Source organism: Nicotiana tomentosiformis, chromosome 10 (genome assembly GCF_000390325.3).
Source record: "Nicotiana tomentosiformis chromosome 10, ASM39032v3, whole genome shotgun sequence".
In the NCBI taxonomy this organism is placed as follows: domain Eukaryota; kingdom Viridiplantae; phylum Streptophyta; class Magnoliopsida; order Solanales; family Solanaceae; genus Nicotiana; species Nicotiana tomentosiformis.
The window spans coordinates 56,003,410-56,022,252 of NC_090821.1; the positions used below are offsets into that span (position 1 = coordinate 56,003,410).

General features: G+C 35.0%; 2 protein-coding genes across 4 annotated transcripts; one reads left to right on the top strand and one right to left on the bottom strand.

The window, feature by feature from the left end:
• The first annotated feature begins 544 nt into the window (after window positions 1-544).
• Window positions 545-3,108, top strand: LOC104090046 (homeobox-leucine zipper protein ATHB-13-like). Its single transcript, XM_009595084.3, has 3 exons — window positions 545-908; window positions 1,194-1,585; window positions 2,511-3,108. The coding sequence occupies exons 1-3, from the start codon at window positions 779-781 to the stop codon at window positions 2,883-2,885; spliced, it is 897 nt and encodes a 298-aa protein (XP_009593379.1). The 5' UTR covers window positions 545-778; the 3' UTR covers window positions 2,886-3,108.
• A 6,512-nt stretch (window positions 3,109-9,620) lies between these two features.
• LOC104090047 (sucrose transport protein SUC3) lies at window positions 9,621-18,843 on the bottom strand. Of its 3 annotated transcripts, none has more exons than XM_009595086.4 (14): window positions 18,384-18,843; window positions 17,596-17,661; window positions 17,034-17,132; window positions 16,887-16,951; window positions 16,721-16,805; window positions 16,605-16,638; window positions 16,403-16,502; window positions 16,089-16,164; window positions 13,460-13,819; window positions 13,169-13,312; window positions 12,761-12,994; window positions 12,569-12,632; window positions 12,437-12,480; window positions 9,621-9,967 (listed from the first exon to the last, which is right to left on the bottom strand). In XM_009595086.4, the coding sequence occupies exons 1-14, from the start codon at window positions 18,660-18,662 to the stop codon at window positions 9,800-9,802; spliced, it is 1,818 nt and encodes a 605-aa protein (XP_009593381.1). In that variant the 5' UTR covers window positions 18,663-18,843; the 3' UTR covers window positions 9,621-9,799. The 3 variants fall into 3 exon arrangements, with proteins under 3 accessions (XP_009593381.1, XP_009593380.1, XP_009593382.1); XM_009595085.4 differs by having other exon boundaries at window positions 16,089-16,203; XM_009595087.4 differs by having other exon boundaries at window positions 16,089-16,203; window positions 16,887-16,926; window positions 18,384-18,455.

Here is an 18,843-nt window from a genome sequence, read left to right on the forward strand (position 1 = left end):
TTTCTCACCCACTATGCCCCTAAAACCATATAATACACATCCCATTTTCTCTCCTTTAGCAAAGAATCAGTTGCCCTCCAAATTTAAACATTAAGGACAACTGTCATTACAGAAAAATACATACTGCCCACTTTTGTCACTTAACTGGCCAAATAAATTAAAAAATAATAGGGATCAATGAGAAAAAATAACTTGATCGTGCTGAAAGTTAACTTGAGTAATTACGTGATAACAAAGTTAAAAAAGAAAAAATATATTATCAAACCTCTTTATAATAGTCCTATTTGTTTCGACATTTTTTGGATGTTATAATGAAGTACTAGAAAACATATATTATAATATAACATTTGATTCCAAAAAAAAATATCATCGTTATATAAAATGTTATTATAGAGAATTCTGACTATACTAATTAATGAAACATCTCACTTTTTCTACCATGCATACATGATACATACAACAAACCAAAACTTAGTAAAAATATAGGAAAAAGGTTCTTTTGAAGCTGATAAGGTATATAAGCCATCCCTTCATCCTAAGAATAGAATGCATCTCATCTCCTCCTTAACCAACACTCCCTTATTTATTTTTTCTAAATCTCTCTCTCTCTCTCCCTCACACTAAAGGAGATATATATACTCCTACTAATATTTCATAATTAACATTTTCCCCATTTCTTGAACAGAAACTTGATCTCTCTTTTTCTCTATTTTGCTCCTCTCAAGTATGAATCATAACCATACATATAATTTGGACTTGTGGCAAAAGTAATAAGGTTATGACTTGCACTAATGAGATGGATTTTTTCCCAGCTAATTTCATGCTACAGACTTCTCATGAAGATGAACATCAACCTTCAACTTCTCTCACTCCCATTCTTCCCTCATGTTCACCTCAAGATTTCCATGGTTTACTTTCTTCTCTTTCTTTCATTATCTTCAACTTTCCTTTATGTTGGTGTTTGGACATATTTATTATTTGCAAAATAAATGTTGTGTATTATTTTCAACTTCATCTCGAAATAAAGAATTCGAAATTGAAAAACGTATGTATTTCAAGTAAAATAATGGTTTTTACTCACAAAACCTCAGTTTTATATTCAAGTGAAATTCATGTTTAAATATAATTTCAACTTTAAATACTCGTTTTTCAAACTTCAACCAAAAATATTGTCTTATATTTTTTTGGTACAGGTATTGCTTCATTTCTAGGAAAAAGATCCATGTCATTTTCTGGTATGGAGGCAAATAATAATAACTGTGAGGAAAATCATAATGGAGAGGATGATTTATCAGATGATGGTTCACAAGCAGGAGAAAAGAAAAGGAGACTTAATATGGAACAAGTAAAAACACTTGAGAAGAATTTTGAGTTGGGAAACAAACTTGAACCTGAGAGGAAAATGCAACTGGCTAGAGCTCTAGGCTTACAACCAAGACAAATTGCAATTTGGTTCCAAAATAGAAGAGCAAGATGGAAAACCAAGCAATTGGAGAAAGATTATGAAGTTCTTAAAAGACAATTTGAAGCTATTAAAGCTGAAAATGATGCTCTCCAATCTCAGAACCAAAAACTTCATGCAGAGGTATGACACCAAAAAAATATTCCAATGGTATTAATTATTTACCAATTATAAGTTTTCCTTGTTATGTAAGAAATAAAATAATGTTGCAATTTAATGATGTCTCTTTCTTTTTTTGGTTGGTAAAAATTCAAGAAGAATATGCTATTTTGGTGAAATATAGAGTAGACCTTTCTAATTCTCTGCTAGTTGTATTTTCAAAACCATGATATGTATATGGTGCATGATTTTCAGCAAAGGATCTTTCTTTTCCATGTTTCTCTTTAGATGGATTGACTTGTAATGATGACTTGAAAGTGTAGCAGGAATTTCTTGAAAAGAAGAGACAAATGTTGATAAATTATTACTCTACTAGCTACTACTAGGACTATAGTAGTACCTCCAATCACAAATATCATTATTATTATTAACCCTTTTTCTTTTTCATCTATTAATCTACTAGTAGTATAATTATTAGGCCAGTCTACTAGATTTAACAATTCTTTTGAACCATTTAAGTTATATACATTAATAATGTTAAAGTCTTTAATATTTTCAACATGTCCTCTTCATAATTATTCTTATGTTCAAATTTGCTGAAAATTATTTTTATTTAGCTGAGTGTTTCTCAGAAATAACATATCTACCTTCACAAGATAAATGTTAGGTTTGTACACTTTACTCTTCCCAGACCTCACAATGTGGAATTACACTGGATATATTATTGTTGTTGTACATCAATAACGTTAAAAAAAAAAATACTCTTATAAATGTAGTTCAACTTATTATAACAGATTAATTATCATTTTTATCATGTTACAAATAAATTATTGTACTTGTCATAGACATTTAATTTATATGTAATTGCTTTATAGTAACTGATTTGAAGTATGTATATTTGGATTAGTGCGTAGAATTTAAACTCTTTTTTTAATATTTTTTTTTGCAGATAATGGCACTAAAGAATAGGGATCAACCAACAGAATCAATCAATTTGAACAAGGATACAGAAGGATCATGCAGTAATAGAAGTGAAAACAGCTCAGAAATCAAGTTAGACATTTCAAGAACACCAGCCATTGATAGTCCATTATCAAATCATCCAATTACAAGCAGACCCTTTTTTCCACCCTCAATTAGACCTAATAATAATGGGGTGGCTCAACTCTTCAATATGAACCCTAATTCAATTTCAAGACCAGATCTGAAATTAATGGACCAAAGTAGTACTGTCAAAGAAGAAAGCAGCTTATCCAACATGTTTTGTGGAATTGATGATCAAACAGCTTTTTGGCCATGGCTTGAGCAACAACATTTTAATTAACTTTTTAAAGGACCAAAAGTTTACTTCTAAAAAGTTGCTGAGTTGAAAGAGGATATTTTACTACATTTCTTTTGAGTTCATGATCAGTAAAAAGGTTATTTATTTCGGGTGCATTAGAAAATATATTGTATAAAGTAACCAAGTACATTTCAAGTACTTAAGGAAGCCTTTTGCAGAACTTTATGGAAAAAATAATAAAACATGTCTCTTTAATTTTCTCTTATTTGCGTTACCCTATTATATCTATTGTCTGATTATTAGTAATTATTATCAATAGTAAAATGAAACATTCTTTGTTTTTCAAATTAGCTTGGAGAGGTATGAGTTGGGCCGCGAACTCAGTAGTTTTAGTTCAAATATATTTGGCTAAATCAGTTCGAAAATATTCTTAACATGGTGTGATATTGTTCGTTTAAAGTTAATCCGCACAAATTTTTTTCTCTAAAGGGCGTCACAGTATTAAGAGATCTATACATCTTATATGTAGGCGCTTAATCTTATCAGCTACCAATGTGAGACTTTGTTCGAACATCCAACGAGAAATAACAAAATATATAATATTAAATACATAATAAGATTACTAACACGTGATGTTGTTATGTTAGAATTAAAACCCATAAAATTTAAATTCTGGTCGTTCCTAACTGCGCATCAAAGAATTTCTTTTTACTTTTATCATTGTCTCTCATATTTTGTGCTAAAATTAACCAACTATAGCAGAAAGTTAGTGGAACAGTAGATGAAAATTGAAAAGAGAGACGGAATCAAGCACACATTCCAAGGGGGAAAAGAAGACAAACAGATGGAAGAGTAGAAGAAAACAAGGAGAGTTGGAAATGGTCATTCTCGTGAAGGGGACGTTAGCAAACTTGTGCTGACAATTGACAATGAAAGGGGTATGGTATCTATTAGAAATATATACTGTAAATAATAATATACCCCAAAAAAATAAAAGCTTTAAGACATTGTCCCGAAGCAAGTTATACCGGAATTATAATAAAAAAATTATAATTCAAAGATTAATAATTACCAAATTATGTTTTGTTCATTGCACTAAAGATGGTACATATGGTTTTATAACATAAAAGTTTATAAACAAGGTTATTTTGGTATTTTAGAACTTTAGGTGTTATATCCGCGTCAAGCTCATCTTAATATAAGTGATCCGGTCTTAAATTTGATATAAATACCAAAATTGTATCATAATTGCTTAAACCAAAAAAGAAATGTCCATCAAACAGTATAAATTTTTATTGAATTTAATATCGAAATTATTTTTGTAAATCCAGTAACCAAAGGATCTTGTGTTTTGTGTGTGTACCCACAATTAGTTTTGGAGATACTTCGTTTTCCTTTTGCACCCTTGGGCGCGAACTAGTTGTCAATGAAGGGAGTGGAGAGTAATAAGGTCTCAGTTCAAATCTCATTAGAGACAAAATATATTAGGTGATCCCTTCTCATCTATCCAAACTTTAGTGGACAAAGTTGTCCGATATCTATACTAATAATAGTAAGTACTCAGTAGAATAAGCAAAATACGCGCAAGTTCATACCAGCTTAAAAAAAAGGGCAACTCAATGTACAATGCGTATCCGCGTTCACGCAGTGTTCGAGAAAAGGCTGTATCTCGAGGGGTGTAATGTAGATAGTCTACTTTAATACAAGTATTAGTGACTGCTTCTACGACTCAAACTCGTAACCTAAAAAGTTATAAGAAAATAATTTTAGTGTTGGTTGAAGGCTCAATTGTAGAATTTACTGCACTATCTTTATAGTCCTTTTGGCTTTGATGGATTGATAGATGTGAAGAAAGTAAGGATTCATGTGACCTACTGTCACCCACTACCTAACATCCAACACAAGCCTCTCTTTAAATTTTTATTTTTTCAAATTTACTGTACTATTATGAGTCACCTAGACCTTTATTTATTCCTTACTTGACCCTACATTTTGATCACATGTACATCTCTTTTTTCCCATCATTCTCTCTCTCTCTCTTTCAATATCACTTTCACCTGCTTCAATATTTGAGTGTTGACTCCAAATTCTGTTTATATCATGTGTTTGGTAATATATTGGTTCGGAAAAAATAGAGATAAATCATATATATATATATATAGGCCTTTTCCAAAGAATTTGAGATAATTTCTTAGATCTAATCTCCAGTCCATCATTTATTTATTTAGAAAAGAGAGCTATCAATATAAAGAGAGATGACATTTACCCATGCAAATATGAACGTTTTTACTTTCTTATTTTTTTCTTACCCCTTTGAGCGTCGACTAATTCGAATTTGCGCAGCATAAAGCTCTTTAAAAGGAAAAAACCCTCACTATGAAGAATTTTTCATTCTCAGAACATGAATATGTTACTCGAACTCTTAAAATAGGTTTGTGAATCTATTATATTGTCAATAACAAAAACTAATTGCAATTAGGTTCACCTAAATGTACAATGCTAAATAAAGGCTGAATTTTGAGCCACAAGTTTCTAATGTGGGGGGGGGGGGGGGGGGGGAGGTGGCGGCGCTTTACTTGCAACTCACCAAGCATTCATTCTATTCGTGCATATTTAGTTTTGCCTCTATATGTAATTATGTATCCATGAGATCATGGGCGGAGCTAGGAGGCGCGGAGGTTCAATCGAATCTCTTTCATCGAAAAATTACATTGCATATATAACGTTAATTTTTTTTTATGAATATATAGTAAATACCGAATCCAATTAATTTCTCCATTTATTTTTCTTTTTATTTTGAATGTTCTTAGAAAACAATTTGGCTTAGCCAGTGAAATAGTATATTAAAGAAGATTTAACTTATATCAATTGACATGAGTGTACTGAAAATTTACATTATTAAAGGAGTTTAATTTGTTAATTACTTATAATTATATTTTAAATAATTTGGTAGTGGTAAAGCTCGAATGGTCCCCCCATAGATTTCCAAAATTCCAGGGGATCTATCTAAGTTTAAAACGTTTATGATTAGCTAGGGCCATGCCCCATTAATTAGTTTTCACAAAATGTGCTATAACCACTTTCCAGAAGCAACCTCGAAGTTAGATCCAAATGTCTGTTCCATTAGTTTTTATTTGCAAATAATTATAGACTGTAGCTTAATTAACTTTTTCTTTCTGACAGAAACAGTTAAGATATAAACAAATCGTTACCACCAACAGTTTATGATGAAATAAATAAGATTGATCTCAAAAGTTTTTAATTCGAATTTTGGGAATGAAAAAAAGTACTAGTGGAAAACGTTTTTCTTTTATTAGTCTTATACGACGCGAATTCAAAGTAATTGAATCTCTAAAGCAGTTGCAGAATACCGGATTGGAAAACAAAAAAATTAATAGTAAAACAAGCCGTTGACACAAGGCAAGCATTTCAGAGATTAGCAGTTAATTAATTGCAATAATTCCATGTTATGTGGCCAGCACATGTTACCTTATAATTATAATCCTCCATATCCACAACAAGGCTAGAATTTTGATATTATTCCAATATTAATATAATCCAATATGTCTTAGCTTCAGAATCCACCATTAAGCCACTTCATAGTCTCTTAATCAAATATTCTTAAATTTTCCACTTACATTTATTTAATATTACGAAATAAATATTGCAATATTCAGAACTGTAATAAAATGCCAAAATTTCCAACCATGATATGCCAGAGATAATTTATCATTTCTTCACATGATCCCATAAAAAGAATTCACGAATTACTAACTTGATCTCTCTCTAACTTTCTTCTAATTATTTAAAAAAAATAGAAGAAGATAATCCACTTGGGTTTTTCCAAGCAGATTTATCACATGCTTGCTTATCGAATCTAGTGTTCATATTGATAGAAACAAGTATACAAAATTTATCTAAACAGTTAGATCACATCCAATCAATTTATATTTAATAATATTACTGTAAGGTCTGTGATTCTTGATTTGATTTTTCTACCCTTTCCTACCTTATTTTATTTTGTTATTACTCTTCTTTCCTGTCCTTAGTACAGTCACCTGCGCACAGAAGTTCTTTATTTTTAGATTATTCCTTTTTACTCATCTTTTTTTGTGTCAAATCTAGCTTTCATATGCCATTACTATATTACAGTATATCCTCTTTCGTGCACAGAACAAAGTATATATTTATTGTTACATTTTCCTGAATTAAGCAATTAAATTTATATTTTTTAGAACTTTGCAACCTATATTTAGTAAAGAAAAAAATTGAGTGCATTGTTTTATCTTAAACTAATTATTTCATTGGTTTTATAAAAAAAAAAAATTATTTCATTGGATAATGCTGACGGCAATTGGAATACAAATATGTCATTTGAATTAGTTTTGATTTACAATTTTGCCCGTTTTGCTCTTATTTTGGAATATTAATATATTTTCGAATAATTCTTTAAGAAAATACTTGTAGAAATTGGATATAAGAATCTTTCTCTGGTTAACAAAACTCACCTCAAACGTACATCTGATATTTCAATTTGAGTCTTCATACTGTCTTTTGGAATAGTGCCTAAATCTAATCATATACCGAATGACTAAGGAGTACACCTATATTTTCCTGTATAATACTGTATACAGTACATTGATAGTAGTTTTTTTTTTTAAAAAGAAAAGTTCTATTAAACTGAAAGATACAACCAGTGTTTTAAAACGCGTGGACGTAAGGAGAGACATTTTACATATGTCTCAGCGATGCGTAAGCCTCGAGGTACGAGATGTAAGCCTCATAGGTATTTAATTTTTAATATTTTATAAAATAATATAATTACAATAAATATTTATAAACAGGTAAAATTGCATAAAATTTGAAGAAAATTATATATATATATATATATATATATATATGTGCTCCATCCCCACAAAAAAACTAATCAAAATTATCTATTATACGCTACTTATAAGCACAAGTAACTTAAGTCTAAAAGAATAAAGTTTTCTACTTGGAGGAACAAAAAAGATGACTAACCTGCAATTTGAAATTTGAACTTGCTGCTATGAAGGAGAATGGAATTCTCTTTGTATTTGAAAAAAAAATAATTGAATATTCGTTGTTTTGGGAGATATCAGCAGACTAGCGGACAAGATAAAGAATTGGGAAAGACCATGAATTAGGGCTCCAATCAATAAAAAAGGTCTTGACTTTTAAATTTAATACATTTAAGTTTCTTTTTAAAACTTTTGAGTAATTACCAAGCTGACTTTTGAGAATTTGGGTATTATATGAAGGACTTATTCAACAAATTTTATTTTAATTTGAAAAAGTCTCTGGGGCTTACGCCTCACTAAAAAACGCGCCTAAAATGCCCGGGCGTACGCCTCTTGAGACTTTCGCCCCACACCATCGCCTCGGGGCCTTTTTGGTGCGCCTCGCCCCAGAGCTCACCCCAAAAACGCCTTTTAAAATACTGAATACGACTAGCTCGCTAATCATTGATAGAACCTTCCAATACTCTACGCATGCAACAAGTTTGGGACATATGATTTCCATGCCAAGCTTGAGGGAAATTTTTTAGTGGAGTAGTATATATAATTTTTTATAATGTTCCTCAGCTTTCCACTTCTCACTCTTACTCGCTCTCTGTAACTGGAAATTTTGAAGGGAAAAGATGACTTATTGGAGATTAAAAGTTGAACCCTTTCTAAATATAGGATTAAACCCTTGAAAGGAACTCTTTTCGACTGAAGTTGATTTAACTGTCGTGTGGAATTGAAGCAGCAGCCTTTAGTGGTTTAAATATGGCGGAATTAGTTAATACTCTATATGCAGACTTTCTTTTAATACTTTGCCTCAAAAGAGCAGTATTAAATATGTATTACAGTATTAGTTAATACTTAATTTGCTTAGGGTCCTATTATATATCTTTTGCCTCAAAAGAAACTGCACAATGAATAAGTCAAAAACGTAAATATTACAATATAGTGAAATCGTGTTGCAAGAAAGAATGGAATAAGAAACAATTCGACAATATCTTATATCAATCAAAAAAGCTCTATTTTCTAAAATAAATTTGCGCAACATATAAGTCAGAAAAGCAAAATAATTCACTTTTGAAATCGTCAGTTTTGGAAGGCTTCCGAATTTATGGTATTTCTTAGTTGATTGTTTATTTTTCAAAAGCTTGTTATCAGTGTTCTCACAAAATTTTGAAATAAGACTTCAAGTACTCCTCATCGAAAAGTTCTTTCACTCACAAAACTTTAGGAAACGTTACAGACATACCGTTGGTAAGTATAAAAGCACTATTAGTAGCAAGACGGAAAAAAAGGTTGAAATTCTAAACTTCAAAACAATAATCTGTTTCCATTGGCACCCGCAGTTATTGAGTTGCTTTAATTAAAAGAAAGTTTGTAAATATTCATGTGTAAGTCGATAAAGAGATAATTAATGATGACTACACCGATTTAGAATTTTTACCAATATCATATATTCAGAATGTCTCCTTTCAAGTCACTTATTAAGTTACTGAGGAACCATACTATACCATGGCAGACACATCGATCATAGAAAAAATAGAATGAGCAGATCTATAACTACACATATACACGCTTCCACAGGAGCGATTAAATGGGATACTTTTTCACCATCGTATGTATATAATATCAACTTGGCTTCGTCCCTAGTATATATAATATCTAAGAGTAATAAGTCTCTAAAACATCTCTATAAAATTGTCGAAAAATTGATTGCAACAAATTACTAAAATATCTAGATATTCACATCTACGAATCAACACTCCTTCCTCATTATAGATGACAATTTACATTATACAAGAATGTCAAAAATTGGGGAAAAATGAATTGAATATGAGTGGAAGTTTCAGATATCTTTCACAACTATACTATGTTTTTGTTGGTTCGTTAACATGCCCTACGTGTAATGAGTATAATGAACTAATTTACTCAACCAAAGTGGAAGCCAGTTGATGTATAATTACTTGATAAATTTGGTAGTCTGAGCATTGCAAAAATGCCAGCAGCAAGTGCAGATAAAGATGCCAAGACAAATGCCGGTATGTTCCCTCCACCAAATAAAGCATCCCATGGTCCGGCACCAAGTGATACAATCATCTAAGCAAATAGAACAATATGTCAACCTTAACGTAAATTACAAAATACAAGGTAACTTAATTACATCATGGCATAAAAATATCTCCGAGTAGTGGGGACGCGAGTAGTATGTGGACTGCGACTACGAATTGCATTAAGGAGGCGGCTAGAGAGGTTCTGGGGATCTCAAAGGGATCCTTTGGTGGCCGAAAAGGGGACTGGTGGTGGAGTACTGAGTTCCAAGGAAAAGTGGAAGCCAAGAAGACGGCATACTTGCAGTTTTTGGATAGCGCGGACGAGGAGGAGAAGAGGTCGAACAGGGAGCGGTATAAGGTGGCCAAGAAGGAAGCGAAGTTAGTAGTTACTGCGGCTAAGACTGCCGCGTTTGAACGCTTGTATGAGGAACTTGGAGGCAAAGGAGGTGATAAAAAATTGTACAAGCTAGCTAAGGTGCGAGAAAGGAAGGCCCATGACCTGGACCAAGTGAAGTGTATCAAGGACGAGGAAGGCAGGGTTCTGTCGGATGAGGCACTTATTCGACGAAGATGGTAGACTTACTTCCATAAACTCTTGAACGAAGAAGGGGATAGGAACATTGTGCTGGGGGATTTAGAACATTTTGAGAGTCGTCGGGACTTTGGGTATTGTAGGCGTATAAAAGTTGCGGAGGTTGAGGGGGCAATGCGTAAGATGAGCAGGGGGAGAGCGATCAGGCCAGACGAAATTCCAGTGGAGTTTTGGAAGAGTGTGGGTAGGGCGGGCATGGAGTGGCTCACTGGGTTATTCAATGTCACTTTCAGGACGAAGGAGATGCCAGATGAATGGAGATGGAGTACGATGATTCCGTTGTATAAGAACAAGGGGGATATTCAAAATTGTAACAACTATCGGGGTATCAAGTTACTAAGTCATACCATGAAAGTTTGGGAGATGGTGGTGGAGCTGAGGGTGAGGAAGATTGTACCTATTTCTGAGAATCAATTCGGATTTATGCCAGGAAGTTCAACCACGGAAGCCATTCACATTGTTAGGAGGTTGATGGAGCAGTATAGGGAGAGGAAGAGGGATTTACATAGGGTGTTCATCGACTTAGAAAAAGCTTATGATAAAGTGCCGAGGGAGGTCTTGTGGCGATGTTTGGAGGCCAAAGGTGTTCATGTTGCATACATTAGGGCTATTAAGGATATGTATGATGGAGCTAATACTCGAGTGAGGACAGTGGGAGGGGACTCGGAACACTTCCCAGTTATGATGGAGTTGTACCAGGGGTCAGCCCTCAGCTCTTTCTTATTTGCTCTGGCAATCGACGCACTGACACGCCACATTCAGGGGAAGTGGTGCATGTTATTTGCATATGACATTGTGCTGATTGACGAAAGGAATGGCGGTATTAACAGGAGGTTAGTGGTTTGGAGGTAGACCCTAGAGTCTAAAGGTTTCAAGTTGAGTAGGACCAAAACGGAGTACTTGGAATGCAAGTTCAGTGGTGCGACTCCGGTGGTGGACGAATACGTGAGGCTAGATTCACAAGTCATCCCTAAGAGAGAGAGAGTTTTAAGTATCTTGGTTCTGTTATTCAAGGGAATGGAGAGATTGACGAGGATGCCACACATCGCATTGGGGCGGAATGGATGAAATGGAGGCTCGCTTTCGGTGTCTTGTGTGATAAGAATGTGCCACCAAGACTTAAAAGGGAAGTTCTATAGAGCGATGGTCAGACCGACTATGTTGTATGGGGTGGAGTGTTGGCAAGTCAAGAACTCTCATATCCAGAAGATAAAGGTGGCTGAGATGAGGATGCTGAGATGGATGCGTGGGCATACCAGGCTAGACAAGATTAGAAATGAAGATATCCGGGACAAGGTGGGCGTGGTTTCTGTGGAGGACAAGATGCGGGAGGCAAGGCTAAGATGGTTCGGACATGTGAAGAGGAGATGCACAGATGCACCAGTGAGAAGGTGTGAGGTTGGTCTTGGAGGGCTAACGGAGGGGTAGAGGCAGGCCGACAAAGTATTGGGGAGAGGTGATTAGGAAAGATATGGCGTTGCTCCAGCTTACTGAGGACATGACCATGGATAGGAAGGTGTGGAGGTTGAGAATTAAGGTAGAGGATTAAGTAGTCGAGCTTTGTCTTTGTTTTGTTACAGTAGCTTAGTACACCACTTAGTGTCTTTATGTATTTTCGCCTTTTTGAACTTCTGTTATTACTTGTGGTTGCCTTCGCTCGGTTTTAACTGTACTAGCTAGTGATAATTGTGTGTTTTCGCCTGATTTTCCGATTGATTTGCTTGTCATTGGCCCTTCACTTTATCTTCCCTGAACCGAGGGTCTACCGAAAACAGCCTCCCTACCTTTTAAAAGTAGGGGTAAGGTCTGTGTACACACTACTCTGGGGAACACACTGGGTTTGTTGTTGTTGTTGTATGGCATAAAAATATCGCGCACACGATGAAGATGAATAGCAACAATTGGATAGAAAGACAAAGTTACCTGAGGTACAACAATTGCAAGATTTAGGACTCCTATTGCCAACCCTGCAAAAAGCGTACCAGTTTCAAATGATAAAATATAAGGCCTTATCGACTTAGACACGATAATATTTTTAACAGATTGAACAAATACCTTGACCACCACCAGCATCAGCTGTCAACTCTGCTGTGATAGAGAAAGGAACACTGTAAGTGACCTGCAGGCATGTAAAGCAAAATGCATGAAAGGATAAACATGCACCCAAAAGTATCAATCTCCACAGAAATACAAGTCATATCTACTGTATGATCAGCTAACAGGTACAAAAACATAATTAAAACTTACAGCAAGAGGAATGCCAAGAAGCGAGAAAACAACCAAAGAAGCAATTTTCGTTGATTGAGTAGCTTCAATCACATGTTGGACTCCTCGTGAATGTGCACTGATAGAAACCAGGCTAATGATAGCGGTGCTGGCCATGCAGGCAAATACAATGAGGTTGCTCACAGCCCAAACAAGTCTGGAACCAATCCACTTGCACATTGGCTCAATAAAAAAGGAGGTAATGCCAAGAACAACCTGCTCAGGGAGATTCATGACAATAACTTAAGACGTTAAAAATACTGGAGCAGTTATGAGAGAGGGAAACATAAATAAGCTCTCGATTGATCATTACTTCTAGTTAAGCTGTAAAACACCTATTATTAGATCTAAGTAAAGGATAACTAGTGATTCTCAATTCTGAGTTCTTACAGAATTCAATAGCAAACCAAATGCACCTTCTCTGACACCTTGGTTATATGCTTTTACTTCAGCTGCTTCTCCTTTCGGGTCCCCATGATAGACTTCTCTCCCCATCCAATCTGTGTCAAAGAGGAAAAAGGGAAACCAGGACAACTGGTTGAAAGAACACAAAGATATATAATTAGCGGCAGTGGAAAGATCATGAGAAAAACAAAGAATAAAACTCATAGAGTATAGCGAAATGGGAAAATTGTACAGCTAGTTAAAAGCTTAAATCAGAAAAATCAGAAAGTCACTCACCCAAGTCAGAGCCATGACAATGAGAACCGAATGCATTGCAGGAGGCAAATGTCGTAAGCTGGTCAATAGATTGACCAAAACCGCTCCAGGGCTATCAGTGAAGCTATCACCTTGATCCTGCTCATGTCTCTGGTCTTCATTCTTTGGACTATTAATGGTTACATGACCCACCTCAGATTCACTATTGGTCACATTATTTACAGATTGCGACTCCGTTTTTGATTGAGAAAGGTCAAAGCTAGTATTCTGAGGACTATCCAACAGAGGAGCAGAATCTGATAAGCGATTGGTTTGCTTGAGTGACAGCGGGACTTCTTTGGCAAAGTGGAGAGTTACCAATGTGCATAGAGTCAAAAAGACCTGTTCACAGTCCAAAAAGAACTTTGACTTACATAGAATGAACATGGGTACTAGATCACGCCAGTAACAACACCAGAGAAGGTTTCATTTGTACTATGTTCAAGCTTAAGCATAGTACTAATTCTTCACAGTCGTAACTCATAACACCTAATAATTAGTATATCATAAATAAAAAAATTGTCTCCCTTGATTAGCTGATTGCGTTTAGAAATGTTAGCCAACAAAATGACTTCTGCGAATTACATAGTATGACTTAAAGCTCTTTAACAAATATTTTAAGACTAAAGACGAACAGCAGGAAAGAGACTGTCAACGTATTTGATGAACCCTTGATTCCAGGTGCTAGAATTCACAAGAAATGTAACTAAATCATGAGATATACACTGTTCAAAGGGAAACTCATACGGTTACATTTCCTCCATTTTTTCTCTTTTTTTACCATCTCTTAAAGCCAGAATTAAAGAATTGACCCTTTCTAGCTGAAAACACATTCAGTCTCACTGTTTGACGCATGAATTTCTTTGAAGCGCATCGTTTCACCCATGAAGCAATAAACCCGCCTCGCATGACGTCATCACTTTAAGCAACGGCGCAATGGCTTTTCACAGCACTTATCCAATTTTAGATGAAACAGATCCACATGAAGTGGAATGAATAATGAGAATTCATATAATGTAGCATGGCAGCATTTTTATGTACTTGCACCATTTAACAAGACTGGTGGGATCTACGAAAAGTTGACCAAATTAGACAGAGGATTGACAGGTATTTGATCACGTTTGGCCAAGATGTTGACTTGGTTGACTAGCATTTGGACTTCTGGAGATGTCATTCTCATGACCGAATCACTTGTGGGCCACATGTCCACCCCACTTGGACCACACGGCCTACCTAGCTTTTTCTTTTTTGTTTAGTGGAGAAAGGCCATATTATAAGCAGCACTAAATATTTACAGGTGAACAAAACCAAATAAGGAACCCTTTTCCAGTCTTTCAAGGATTCTAGGAGGCTAAGTATAGAGTCGGCTTCATTAACAAACTCCTCCTAACACAAAAGTGACCATTAGCTTAGCGTATAAATAGGAAGTGTTAGGGTTGAGTTCAAGAAATCTCTTGTGAGAAAACCCTTTTGTGGCATTGACCTTTACCTCTTCTTGAACCTCATCTTGATGCCTCTTAGTAGGTGTTTGTAGGAGTTCAATTCTCCTCTTCCTTGGATGAACCTTAGGGGTCGTTTTGGTACGCTGACTAAATTATCCCGGGATTATAGTCCCGGGATTGTAATCCCTAGACTACTTTATCTCACCTGAAAGGTGGGATAAAATAATACCAAGTTTGATGGGGTAAGGCGGGATAAAATGGGATATCCAGAATTAAGTCTGATACAAAGTTTATACTATGTTTGGTTGACGGTATAAATTTATACCTGAGAGGTGGGATAAAATAATATCAAGTTTGATGGGGTAAGGCGGGATAAGATGGGATATCCAGAATTAAGTCTGGTACAAAGTTTATACTATGTTTGGTTGACGGTATAAATTTATCCCGGGATAAATTTAATACCACATTTTATCCCACCTTATCCCACGTGCCAAACGACCCCTTATAGTTGAATTGCTAATTAGTTGGTTAAAGATATATTTTTCTTGTGTTGACTAATTGCTTCTTCTATTTGAATCTATCTTTTTTTTCTTCTTCTAATTCTATCATGGTTTGGGCTAATTGATAGTGTTAGCAAGGATTCAAACTATCTATTGCTTGATTTTGTGTTAACCTAGTTAATTAGTTCAACTCGGCCCTATCCTTTATGTTTATGATATTCATCTTCTCTTTAGGGTTGTTGAGTTTTCCATCAATTTACTTGAATCTTCTGGGGTTTTCTTGTAGTCATTAGCCGACCATAACTAGCTTGGGATTCGGGAGTATATGTTGTCATTGTACTTTATCCAATTTCAGAAAGCCAACTTTCAACAATAGTATATCAGCAAGTAAGAGACAAGATGCATAAGAGGACATGATTAATGTTTTAAGACATTGTTTAAAAAAGATGCTTGAGGAAAATCTTTATTAACTAAGGATGTAGGATGTGTGACGAGTAGATCCAAAAACTCCCTTTTATGTTCTTTTAGCAATATTTTTTGTCAATGTACTTCCAATAAAAAATGTATAATAAAACATGTCGAACTAAAGTAGAAGATCCCATAAATCAAGATTCAAAAATAGAAATTACTATATCTATGCAAGGGCTCTATCGAGGACAATTAACTCACCACTGCAACTAAGAACGCTGCTTTGAGATTTCCACATGGCTCACAACAAGCTCTATTTGTCAAAAAGGGAAACCATCTGCCCAGACACAAAGTTTTGTCAAAGACTACTTTAAGCCTGTATTGTTTTATGAACCAAATCTTAATTAAGAAGACAATTTTTGCCACTAAAAGAGCAACAAATTTCAAAGTGTTGACCCTCAAGAAGAATGCTGAACAAGTGTTATTGCTCAAGCAGGATGCAGACTATCTTTTCACATAAGCATATACACATATAACATCACCATGTCACTTCAGATACACAATAAACAACCAACCTGTGCCAACCTCCACTGGCTCCAGCAGAAAATCCAAGAATGTTTCCAACAGCCATCCAGGAGCAGAACACAGCGTTTGCAGTATTTCTTTGATCAGGACCTACAATCAAGTTACAAAGACATCTGCATAACTCGCAACAAAAGTAGAACTGTATCAATAACTGAAAAGACAATTCTCCCTTCCATCTAATGGAGCTTATACCTGACAAATCTGCCAAAAGAGCTCGAGCTGGACCCTGCCAACATAAAACAATTACGGTACCATCTATTAGAATCATCTAAACTCCTAGCAATAGTATTAACCTTTCAGATGCTAACCTGCACGGTATTATTAGCAAGATCGAGCATCCAAAACCCAACAACGAAGACAATAGCTGCTCTAGAGCGAGTGCCTTTGAAAGTGCTGTATTTTCACACATTAATCAAAGACTTCACAGCTTATTCAGATAATACCAAAATTACAGGACCAAGAGGAAGAAAGAACCTGCAATGCTCTTTTGTGTCCCCCAATAAGTATCCTATGTCTGCAGAAAACCCGATAATTATCACCTAAATGACAAGATTAAATTCAGCCGATTTAACTGGAACCAATTAATTCAATATAGGATAAACATAACTTCTAAATGCTTACAGCAATAGATATCATGACAGCTCCAACAAAAATGAAAGGCCTTCTTCTGCCATATTTCGAATGACATTTATCACTCCATATACCTACACAAGGTTGTACCTGAAAGAATGTCCAAGAAGAAAAGCTTCTAAGTTGAATAATCAATGGAGCTGCAGCAAAACTTCTCCACATATTTTGTGTGTAGCATATATCTGGCGACATTAATTTACTGAACAAAGGACAGAAAGTTCTAATGCTAGGAACAGCTAACAAATTTTGCAGAGCTCCAAAAGAAAAAAGTTGTTATAATTCAGCAAGCCATATTTGCAAGGTTAAGTACCCGGGCTGAAGTCTAAAAATTTTTTGTTTTAAGAGTCAACAAAATTTCAAAGTGTTGTAGCTTTTATGTAGTTGGCTCTGCAGGTGCAAAGGTTATCCCTATTTTATATCTTCAGGAATTTCTCTCAGTAGAGTTGTTCTCACAACTCTTAATCCTAATTACTGCCATTCATTGTTTTAGTTTACCTAGTAATCTGCAATAAAATGCCATGATATTTGATATGAAGTTGATTGTGACACCTACCACAAGGCCTGTAATAGGACCGCAAAGCCAAATAAAAGAAGAGAAGGCATGCTCTATGCCAAGTGTCTGCAAAACACAAGAAAGAAGAATTATAGGCAAAGAAAAAGCTCAAAACGAGAAATAGGCAAAATAAAATCTAAAGCCACTGAAAATATAGAAAATTATAAGAATTCATTGCTCGAGGCTAGCAGAAAACAGCTATGGCTTTTAAAGACCATTTCTGCACATCTTCGGATTAAGAGTACAGAAAAATCAAACCTTCTAATTTTTGGCATGAGCAAACTCGACCCCAGCCGTAACGACATGAACATGATTTTGCTTTCTGTTTCTCTTATTTACTTAAAAACAAAGTATCAATTCTCAAAGGCGATGATACCAAATCCAAGCTGTTTTTAAAAGCCGTTAGGCTATTAAAGAGTGCTATTTGCTGAAATATTCTGTGTAACCTTTTATAGACTAAAATTAATCCCTTATAGAAATCAAATTTTTGTAAAGAAAGAAACTGTTCTCAAATGTACAGCTTTTTACCAAAAATAGAAACTGAATTCGAAGCTTTGATATAATGTAACCTCCATTGAACGAAATTTACAATTGTGGCCCAAACGGTTTCTTTCACTACCAGTATTATAAATGCATATGTCAAATTAACATCTCTAATTCCATATCCAGTCAAAACAAATCAAGACGAAACAGGTAGACAAGTCAAATTAACATTCTATTAAACTTCAGTCCAACACTATCATATATAAAATGGATCAGAGAGAGTCGTAGCGTAGAAATTAGCGCACCTGAATGTAAGGAGTGAGGAGAGAGAGTTGCAAGGCCCAACCGAACTGAACACCGGCGGCGACGGTGCAACTGAGAATTAAAGTGAGTAAACTGTTCCGTACAGGCGGCGGCTGTGGAGGAGAATGCGAATCGCGTGATTCGCCATTGGAAACCCTAGGAGAAGAAGACGAATCACTACGGATCTCCAAATGAGTAAACCGAGATGATTCATCAACGTTAACTAATTCCACTTCCTGCTTTAAATTCTTGTACGGTACTCTTATCGACACCGCATCCATAATTGAATTTAGATCTGCTTCAGTTACAATTATAGCTACACTTAAATTGATTATTTTTTTTGGTATCACATTCGATCTGGAAAATGGAAATGCGTTAGCTAAGACATCAAAATTGAAGCTCAGCAGTATGAACCGTGATGGAGTGAAAATACGTGAAATATTTTTTAATTTTACAGAGAAC

What these genes read in the sequence shown, in the direction of transcription:
- LOC104090046 (XM_009595084.3), top strand. Translation starts at nt 779, where the DNA reads ATGACTTGCACTAATGAGATGGATTTTTTCCCAGCTAATTTCATGCTA. An exon ending in TTCACCTCAAGATTTCCATG is followed by an intron (nt 909 to 1,193) that starts GTTTACTTTCTT and finishes TTTTTGGTACAG; the next exon opens with GTATTGCTTCATTTCTAGGA. An exon ending in ACCAAAAACTTCATGCAGAG is followed by an intron (nt 1,586 to 2,510) that starts GTATGACACCAA and finishes TTTTTTTTGCAG; the next exon opens with ATAATGGCACTAAAGAATAG.
- LOC104090047 (XM_009595085.4), bottom strand. Translation starts at nt 18,662, where the DNA reads ATGGATGCGGTGTCGATAAGAGTACCGTACAAGAATTTAAAGCAGGAA. An exon ending in CAGCGTTCTTAGTTGCAGTG is followed by an intron (nt 13,820 to 16,088) that starts GTGAGTTAATTG and finishes GACTGTGAACAG; the next exon opens with GTCTTTTTGACTCTATGCAC. An exon ending in TGATGCTGGTGGTGGTCAAG is followed by an intron (nt 12,481 to 12,568) that starts GTATTTGTTCAA and finishes CGCTTTTTGCAG; the next exon opens with GGTTGGCAATAGGAGTCCTA.